The sequence below is a fragment of the Dreissena polymorpha genome, chromosome 2, assembly GCF_020536995.1.
Source record: "Dreissena polymorpha isolate Duluth1 chromosome 2, UMN_Dpol_1.0, whole genome shotgun sequence".
Lineage (NCBI taxonomy): Eukaryota > Metazoa > Mollusca > Bivalvia > Myida > Dreissenidae > Dreissena > Dreissena polymorpha.
The window spans coordinates 62,670,208-62,681,344 of record NC_068356.1 but is presented as its reverse complement, the minus strand read 5'-3'; the positions used below and the strand labels follow the sequence as shown (position 1 = coordinate 62,681,344).

The following is an 11,137-nucleotide window of genomic DNA, read 5'->3' as shown; positions in this document are numbered from 1 at the left end:
ATGGACTATTTTACCATATTTCCAGTCTTGTAATTGTTTTATAACTATCACAACAAAAACTGTATTACTATATTCTTCTTGCTACCGTGTTTACCGGTTTTTACTTTACTTACGTACTTGTTTATTTATAACACAATACTATTAAGTTATTATTAACTCGAAGATTTCAGATTTACAATTACACTTTAACTTTGATAACACTACTCAAACTAACATAAGGCCAAATCATGTACCATTTGCTAGTTGCATTAATAATTGAAATTATGGCCAAACATTTATTTTAAGCAAAGATTGAATTTTTACAACTCAATAAATTATTATTTTGATTTGCAAAATTCAGTAAACACTTTCAACATATTTTCAAGTTCCATATATACTTTTAGTTTTTTAGTTTAACAACAATTATTTTTTGTAAATTCAATTTTAAAATACAATATAATATATATATATATAATGAGTGTTGCTAGGTTGACACATTTTATATGCAATTATAGATTACATATAAGACTTATAACTTTCGAACTAATTCCTTTATTTGATTCACTTGATGTGTTTTCATACATATATAAGGCTAGTCTCCGGCTAGCCTTCAATCCCTGAATATTTGGGATTACTTCTTTAATTTTGCATTCAAAAAGTACTTTTTAATTTTCAATTAAAATAATAAAGCAGTTGTCTTTTACTGGTCCTTTTTTTGTCATCAAGAAGTATTTTTTGCGATTCATTACTATTTGCGGACTTGCGTATTAAACTATTAGAGATATATTTAATGAGTGACAATCCAATAATAAATGGATAATTGTTTATTAAGATATTTTGCAAAAATACTATATTACTATCTCATAAGCCCATTTTGCAAAGGAATAAGTTTGCTTCCAATATTCTTTGGATAATCCTTGTTTGTTACCATTGAATATAATACAAAGTATGTATAATTCGTTTTTACACACTTGTCCACGAACTTTTTTTCGTCGTACGTAATCATTTGCAAAGTATTCATCTCATTTTGTTTCGCATGTTTGGATTTCAGAGTGCCGTTTTAACATATTGTGTAATAGCATATTGCGCGAATTAGGAATAATAATTATTATTGGTTTTATATATGTCGACAAATTGGGTTATGACGGTACTTAATACTTTTTTTATTTTACATGTTTCACAGAGGAAAAGTATGTAGACAAACTCTTTTAATGCTTTCATAAAATACAACGTTAACTGATATATTCATTTTGAATTGAGCTTCTTATTTGTTCAAGACTTACTTTAGTATGTTAGCTAGTTTACCTTAATCTAATTTATAAAATGTGTTTAACAAGCAAATTGGTTTACAATTATTTAAGGTTTTCCTTCAATTTGAATTCATTTTTATAATTCATGGTGTTTTGGTTATTAAATGTGACCCTTTACTTTATGAATAATTAATGCTTCAAACCACGAAGACTAACAATTCTTTTCTACATTACATGGTCCTGGTGTTTCAAAGAGAGATGTCCCACAAGCTTTATTTCCTGAAGGAATGCCGTATGCCTCACAGAGTTCGAATGACTAGCCTTTATCGAGATAGCATAGTGATGCACACGTTTAGCTATAATTTAACTGCACATTTAGAAATTCCGTAATTGAAGATGGCCGTTTGATGACAATCTTTTGCATGATTTTGTTTTCGCATTTTCTTATTTGCGTGTGTTGCTTAGGTTATATTCTAAAGTTTTCACTTCAGCTATTGATATTTCACCTTGTGTGTTATTGTTTTTTACGCGACATCAGACTAAATATTTTGTGTAATTAAGCACATTTTCATGATTATTTATAATGCGTTCAAATGCGTTCATATTCTTTTGAGGCAAGAACATTCGAATAGTATAAAAAGACAAACCGAAATTCAATGATTTGTTTCACTGCGTGCCAAGTCGCGTAAAAGGAGTAAGATACTTGCTACAGCAGTGGTTTGCTTAAGTTAGTAAATTTTCAGATCAAGACAGCTAGTGCTCGTCAGATACTTGGGAACCATAGTTCACCATAGTTCATGAGCGATATATTGGACATCGCGACATACCGGACCGCGATATCAAGGAGTTAGAGTGTTCTAACATTTGTGTTAAGTTTGAATTTCACGATTTGGTATTTTTTCTGGCGATTGTAAATTCTAAAATTATAAATTTTAATGCAGTGATATACATATTAGACTTAATAAGTTTTTCTGCTGCAAAGATTTGAAATCTTAATTACGATCTGTGTTTGATTGAAACCTGTTTAGTGATTGGGTTTTTACAATTTAGCGTGAATATGTTTCTTTTGGTGACATTATTTTCATGAAATACAATACAGACACATTAGCCTGTAAACACAACTATCGTACATATACATGCGTTTGAAGTTTGCATTAAATATATTTATACTGGTATAATTTTCTGAAGGAAATCACTATTTAATCGGTTGAAAGGGATATTTATTCAATGGATTTTGAACAGTATCGAAAGCATGGTGAGTATTTAAATGCTTACTTATTAATATTGATTGATGTTATGTTAAGCTGAATTTTATTTATAAGTTATATAATATAAATATTCAAAAAATAAGTATCACTTCTTTGCAACCAAACTGTGTTTCAATCTCCTGATCGTAACTTTTTGCTAAATCGTACCAAACTTTATTAATAATAACAATTATGAAAAAGTATGTGCTATCAAACGTTTTTACATAAAAGGTAAAATTAGCTAAATGTGTTTCTTTAGATTCAGATTTTCATATGAGAATGCATAAATAGTACAGGTAAATGATATATAATGTTATTGTATTTAGTCATGCCATATATTTTTTTAATTTTCTTGGCAATAAGCGTGTTGCTTTCGATAGCGGCCTCCTCCATTCCATTTATTGTACGTTTTATGCGCGTACATGAATACATACGTCCACATTAATTATATTGCAAAATAGTTATAACAAATGTCAGTACAAGTGTATACGATTTGATACTTATTTAAGATCATAACTTGAATTAACAGGCAATGAGGTAGTTTTTTTTTAAATTGAACACAATAGAAAAATGCCTCATGTTTTAATTCCTATTCAAGTATTAAATACTTGTTGAAAATGATAATTGACAGACAAATAAGCCTTTGCGATGAAAAATTTGATTAAGTGTGTTCATGTAACTTTGATACATGATAATTTGAGTGACAAAACGAATTAGTTCAAAAGGCAAGTAGCGTGTTTATGTCCCAACATAAAACAAAAGTGAAGAAGTAAGTCATCGACATTGACAAAATAATAGCTTAGTACATTTCTGGATTATGATACACTTAACCAAATAAAAAACTCAATTGTTTGGCATATATTTTGGTGAAAATAAAAATTGTTCAAGGTTTTGTGATTAGATAAAAAATGACAGTTTTTTTGTAATGGGGCAAAGAAAGAGAACTAATACTATTATTTAAATAATCCAAGTCTGTCACTGTAACATTTATTTATTGTAAACCCTATATATTTGGCAATTCAATGTCTTTTACAAAGTTCATAATGATTTTATTAAGTGTAATCTGTCGTTTTGACTTTCATGGAGAAGTTTTATTTATGCTTTATGCATAGTTCAAAGGCAAACTATATACAGGAGTTAACTAAGCTGACCGATCGAACGGATCAAACATACCATTTGATTGAAAGACAACACATCGTTACACATTTGACTAATTCTTTAACAAAGTCTTATAGAAATGTAGATATACAAGAAGATAAGAATGACAGTACATGATGAACGACAGTGTTTAAAGCTATATACCGAAAGTTATTATTTGTTACTGACCAACCCCTCACAAATTCAAAGAAAACTTCAGTGAACTCAAATTTATTTGAACGATAAACAACCATGTATGCATTCTGTTAACATGCGTATTTATAAAGATTGTTAGCGAAATAATTGTCACTGTAAGATTTTATTATTAAATTGCATAAACAAACAAATTGCAGTAGTATTTTAACAAAAAACAGAATATAAAACTCGTAGGTATGATACTAATTTGTCAAATATCTAAATGCAGCACGAATTAAAAACAACAAAAACACAAAAACAGTATTGAGAATTGTTTGACATCTCCAAAAAAATCTCTACCGTCAAAAATTAATTGTCATTCTGACATGATATTGTGCAAAATATCTTTATAAATCTATTCACTTTTAAACGTGATAAGTTATTAAAAATTAAAGAGGTGTCTAGGTAATCGTAGAATAGGTTGCAGATTCGTTGTTGGCCTATTGATCTTTACACTGTTTCACGTTCTAATTGCATCTGGAAGCAAAATCAAACGGGCTAACGCTCTACGACGGCTACGTTCATGAGTTATAATTTTGTTGTGATCTTTTAACAGTTTGTTAGAAACAAACGAATTTCCAGAATTATCAATATAGTGGGTTAGACCGCCATTTTAATCGATTTTGCATAGATATTTTACATTGACGACCCAAAACTTAAAACCTTTTTTTCTAGCCAGGAGTTGTCATCAAATTGTTTTTAACTGACATTTTTCAGAACGCGTCTTTTTCAACGCTCAATCGCTTTTCATTTTGACAAATGCCATGGAAGCATTTTAGCTTGTCGAATGGCGGATAAGGGGTAGGATAAAAAACATTAAACAGCGAACTGAAAACAAATTAATCATCAAACAGTTAACATCAGACATTTAATTTAATGACTTTTGAACTTAAATTGCAACATTGACATAATTTATCTAGGAGTATAAGCATTGTACGTGGCATATTGTAATGTCAAGTGGAATAATTATCCGAAGATATAAATCCTCTTAGTATAAACACAATTTGAAAATCTCTTACAGGAGATAAATCCTTACTAATAATCACTACTTGTATAAAACAACGCCAATTAGAAACACACACCGATTAAATCTGAGACCACCGCATTGGAACGTAAAGCGTTGCAAAGCATGATTTTAAGCCAGTTTAAGGTTCCAGCCGATCATCACAATAAGTATAAAGCTCACAATAAAAAAACTTATGCAGACAGAAAATGAAAACACATACGCCGAAACGTTACAGATGACTCAAATAACACACACATTAGTTTATTGTACTAGTGTCGTGCGTATCGAAATCTATTAAAAAGATTAGGGGATAGGTAATACAATAAGGTATTTGTGTCCTCCAGGAAGGAAATAAATTCACAACCTTTAACCTGGAAATGAGACCTTTATCTTGAAATAAAAGTTACGAAAATAGTTCTCGACTCATCATCGTAGGCTTGACAGTTTATTAAGGGCATTTGACCTGAAACGTGAAGCACAAACCACCCACCGCCTAATGACCAACAAGGTCACGGAAGGAAACTGCTTTAGGGGCATATAACACCATGAAATGGAACACAACTCAATGGATACACAAAATTTCAGGGAAGGAAATGGTTGACTACATTGCGGACTACCTGCAAAACATCCGGGAGCGGAGAGTGTTGCCGAACGTGAAGCCCGGATACATGCGGCATCTGGTGCCGGACCATGCACCGCAGATGGGCGAGGACTGGAACCAAATCATGGATGACGTTGAGAGAGTCATTATGCCTGGAGTGTGTACCATTTAATTTGCAATAATGTTTGTCCTATAAAGTATTTTCGAGTTTATGTTGAAACAGTGAACAAGCTTATATGTTACAATTTGATATTGCAAAATTAAGATAACGACAGACAATGTTTTATAACCACCAGTCAGTAAATGTTGCTGTATAATTGCAACACTTAAGAAATGAATGCTTAGTCAATTTTGAGTCACCACCTTTACGCATCATAAGACAGCGGTAATTAAATATTTTCTGTTTTAAGCAATATTAAATATGCTTAATTATCAACATTTCGATACTTATAATTATACTATATAATTATTATTTTATTATTATTTTTATATATTATTATTATTATTATTATTATCAGTACTATTATTTGTATTATTATTAATATTAATATTATTATTTATTATTATTATTATAATTATTGTTTCCCCTATTCTTCAGATAACACACTGGCAAAGTCCCTACATGCATGCCTACTTTCCTGCCCTGAACAGCTTTCCTTCGTTGCTTGGTGACATGCTATCTGACGCCATCAACTGCATCGGTTTCACATGGGTAAGAGTAAAAATAATACACAGGGGTGATACGTTTTGTTAATTAAATAAATGCGATTTGTCGTTATCCGTTGGTAAATAAACAACAAATTGACACTCTTTTGGGTATGAATTAAATTGCTTTGGAGATTTCACGAGAGGCTTAATGTGCACGTATATATAACGATACAGTTCTTTACGATCTTGTTACGAACGATAGCATAACAATTATTAAGAATAATAAATGATCGTTCATACATGATCGTAATAATATTTTTCTATGCTTCGCTAATGTTGTTTGTTTGTTTGATTTTCTTTTGCCTTTTTAACGGTCTTACTGTCTTCTCACGACGGTCAGTTACCTACTCAAACGTTTCCTGGGCATGCTTAGACGCTCTTAGCCGTTTAAGAATAACAATCTTGAGCGTATACTTGTGCCAGTAACTGACAACTGCCATACTTCAATCAGATGTAGGCGTTGAACGGCCGTAAACGATATTCCGTACCATATCTTCAAAGTGTATTGTTTTTAGCTTAATAAGCGAAAAGACATTCAAAGAAATTGACAAGATGTTGCTTCTTAAGTTTGTTCTATTCCATAGATATAAGGAATTTATACATTTTACACGTTGACAGATCCTTTTAGCAAAAGCGTAACTACGAAAGATGTCTTTTGGATTAAAAGGGCATTTGGTCTGCTTAAAACGTTTCGTTTTGGTTTTCTAACCTGTATTGTTGAAACAGGTTACATCAAAATGCATTTCTTCAGTTTATTTGTTATTTTAACTCCAAACATAAACACAAGTAATTATATTCTACTAGTACAAATATGTCTGTTTAGATAAAGGCATATTTGAACAAACAAACTCATATATGACCACTCTTCAAATATTCATTCTTTAGCAACAAAGTATTGAAACATAAATAGCTTCACTAGACTTGATCATATTATATATTGTGTTACTGCAGCTCACATGCAATCATTTTCCATAATATTTGAATCAATGACATCCTGGTTATACAAAATATAACGGAAGAGTAAGCAAATGTCTTCTTGAGCAGTTAATCATGGGTTATTGTTAATATTAGTCATTTCTCTCTTGACGTTTGTCATTTCATGCCCAATTTTATAAGCAATTGTGAAAGACTGTCCCTGTTGTTTATACGGGTCGTTTTGTGTTTTTTTCTCCGTATTTCAATATCTGAGTCGTTTGACAGATGTAAACAATCTTCATGAAATAAATGTACTCACTACATTTTAAAATAAATACAAACAGAATTCATCAATGTCTATGCAATCCTTTGTTGGAACATGAACAGCGGATGATTATTTTGCTGCGGTGCATTTTAATCAAGCCTAAATAATATAGATGACCTAGTAAATTATCGACGCAGCTAATACATTACACGTGTCCGATTCATCGACATGGCGACCGCATGAATTGACAAAACAATTCTAGTGATCGATGATAAAATAGGTAATCATCATTTGTATTATACGCTTATTTACATATTAAATTATTCAATTACGTAAGATAAAATGTTTATAAATTATGTGTTAAAGGTTGGTTAAGAACCCCAGTGTTGCTGTGCTGCGTTGTGTTCGGCGATTGTTTGCGATTGATCACAAATAAAGTAAATACATTGAGCTACTATTATCAATTCGATGCCCTAGGCTATTTAATGTTTTTATATTCCATCTGCGGTTTCAATTTGATTATATCAATCGCTGTCCACCCTACCCATTTTATAAAATTACCATTGCATTTAAGAAAGGTCTCTTAATTGATAAGGTGTATTAGACGTTATTACGAAGCTTTAATTGTGTCAGATGAATCGAAATAATTGTCATTCGAGAGCAAACTAATGATTTACCCATAAGTAAGTTGTCGTGTACAGTTTGTCAAATGTGTTCATTAGCATAGAGGTCCTTTTGTTGTCCTTATTTTGATTGAATGGCTTCGGCTCAATTTTGAATACTGTCATCTTAAATGATTTTAAAGAATGCAAATTAAAGACAAGTGTATGTAATCTTATCACATATTTATTTCCTGGTCGTTTCTGTATTTCGCTGTTGGTTTATCATTAGTAAAAAACATAGGTAAGTATTTTAAACACACATCAGAAATTATAGCTTTATGTATTAAGCTCAACAATGTGTCTCGTATCGACACTGTATACAATACAACTGTCAAAAAGTACACTAAAGCTAAATTTAATAATAATCACAATTAAGAAATATATTAGATTGATGAAATTGCGTCGTTGAAGCTTTCTTGAATACACGTTGTTATTTTTTGTGACTTTTTCCGTACTTGTATGCCGTAATTCATGCGTTGTCCTTGTACTATAAAACATGATATTTTCTTTTATTAACATGTGCATTGTTTATGAAAATTAACAGTATGGTTATTGGGGTTTTCTCTACAACAGTCATATAAATTGTTTTGAGCTAAAAATGGGGATTTATAGTGAACATTTACAACATCTCCTTTGCCCACTGATCAGTAATGGAAAAGCATACAAGACCTAATCCGAATGTGGTCCCCTTAATCAAGTTTTATCAAGTCAACGATGTAGGACCAGTGTGACCATTTTATTTAGAATTTATAAAACGTATTTAACTTCCAATACTTTTATTATATATTATTAGTTATATCGATGTTTTAACTATTCACAATCAAGCTGTGATGCGAATTGATCGTTATTATCGAATATTGTTCGCCATTATTAAACGTAATGATCCATCACAAAAAGGCAATCGATCATTGTGATCCCAAATTAAGTTTGGAATATCATCTCCACAGGAGTCAATTTTTCAGGCGACATCGTACTTTCATTGGAGACACTAAACGACTTTGCACTTACGGTTAGACATAGCAAAAATTTCCAGTATTTTGTCTCGATGCTATTTGTATTGAAACAACAAATAGATATGGAATTTCACTTTAAAGGTCACATCCTTATCCGAAGTGGTATAATTTAATATTTTTTGTTTATGCGTTTTTATGAATGAAATAGAGAAATAAGCCTATCGTTAATAATACAGTCTATCTTTAACTTCGTATGTAGTCGGCGCCAAATGATGGATTTTGTCATGAGAATATGTTTTACATTTGGTGCAATTATATTGAACTGATGGTTTGAAAACGGTATCAACATACGCACAGATACATGGCTGGTTTATATGTCACATTCCTGCTGTTATTACAATCCTAGTGATGGGGGTGAATACAAAATAATGTATTGGGTTTGATTTTAAATCTTATTTATCTGTGTTTACATTTCGTGAAGAAAATAAAATGGAATTTTATAAAATAAGAACAAAACTAGAAATCCATCTAGATCTTAAAATGAATTGTCCAATTGTAGAAAAATACGAGGGTGTATTATTTTCTCCATGTTAACCCGTGATTAACATTTTGTAATTAGTTAAAACAATGTATAATTATGTATATGTCTGTTGTCTTATTATGTTTGCGGGGCACTTAAAAAAATATAAGTTGAGGATGGATAAATGGGCTGTTGTACTTTAACAACTTCAATATATTATGTATTCATATAGAATAATTTGTAGCGTTGGTAGGCTAAATATTTGCGGAACATGGGCAGGGCTGATATCTTTTTTGCCGGCTCTGTTATTGACATCCTCTCAGATAGTTATTAACATGTTATTAAAATGCCGTACATTGTGTTACTTTGTCCATAGAAAACCTACGCGCTCATTGTAAGAGAGTAACCATATAGAGTTCCACTTGTGGTTCAATTAAACGCACTATCCCCAGCAAATTTGATATCCGTGCATGGGAAACGCGATAACAAGATTGACATCAATTTGCATTTGTCCGTAAACAGATCAGACTATCATCCAGTTGCCATACAGCATGTTATGTTTACACTGTAGTATCACGTCGTGCGTGGGGGATGGTAACCTAAAATGTCGTGTGGCAATCTGTCACTGAGGCCTACATAGAAGCTGAGAAAAGTGTGCCCGGCTTCGTTTTTTGTTCTAGGGCTATAGGACTTTAAGCTCCTTAAAATGCTGTGGTCATTAAATAAATGACGTGTATTTAAAACTTGTAAATTTATTTTGCAACTAAAGCACATGTAGCAGTGGAGCATTGTTCGGTTCATGCTCATAATCTTCGTTTTTTTCTTTATTAACACAGAAATAAAAAATATGGTCATGCATAAGACTCAGATTATGTTTGAAGTTAAATATCAATAAGCACTATTAAAGTCAATTCTACAAACTAAAGCATCATCTCAAAGAATGAACATATTACTTCAGTTTCATATGTCTAGTAACTACACAGGTGCAAAGGGATGAACTAATACAGTGGATTTTGTTATAAAAAGGGATTTGGGCAAATGACATCTATCCGCATGTTGGGCAAAGTTTTAATGGAAGTAAAATTGAGCAGTTTATTTTAAATCATTTTAACGTCTTATTTTCACTATCTGACAGTTTGATTATTGATATTGTAACTTTAAGTGTAAATAAACTAATACAAAAATACCATATTTTCAGTAAATACTGCACAGAAGCTAATTGGCAATCGTACCATGCAATATACGGTTGTTTACAATACGTATAAATGAATTTAAATGCGCACTTGCTGAGTTATAGCCCTGAGTTTCGCGTATAGCAACAGTGTGTTTAGACAATACACACTTTCCAAGCATTTTGGATATATCACATGACTTTAGGTATAATTCCATTGGAATCAGCATGTTACAAAAATTGGTGACCGGAGTCTAATTGGTAACATGTTTGAAAATAAATGGGTTTGTACTGTTTTCCTACTATTGATGCTCGTTAACAAAAGAACACAGTTCATTTTGGTCACAGTTTGCCAGGATCACAACACGTATTTTAAGAATGATGGTATTGTGTTAACAAACAACGAAACGCAATCTTAGTATGTTGCTAACATATTGAATGTGTATTAGACCTATCGAATTTCATACGACTCATAAAACAATTCTAGTTTGTATTTGATTTCCGTACGTACAGTAAGAACCACAATTT

The 11,137-nt window shown here is 31.4% G+C and overlaps 1 protein-coding gene across 1 annotated transcript in view; it reads left to right on the top strand.

Annotated features, from left to right (window-relative positions):
• The first annotated feature begins 2,456 nt into the window (after positions 1–2,456).
• LOC127867297 (histidine decarboxylase-like) overlaps positions 2,457–11,137 on the top strand; it is a 29,764-nt gene continuing 21,083 nt past the window's right edge. Inside the window, exons 1-3 of the mRNA XM_052408364.1 lie at positions 2,457–2,484; positions 5,400–5,572; positions 6,014–6,127. Of these exons, the coding sequence (XP_052264324.1) occupies positions 2,457–2,484; positions 5,400–5,572; positions 6,014–6,127 (315 nt within the window). The remainder of the gene's footprint in view (positions 2,485–5,399; positions 5,573–6,013; positions 6,128–11,137) is intronic.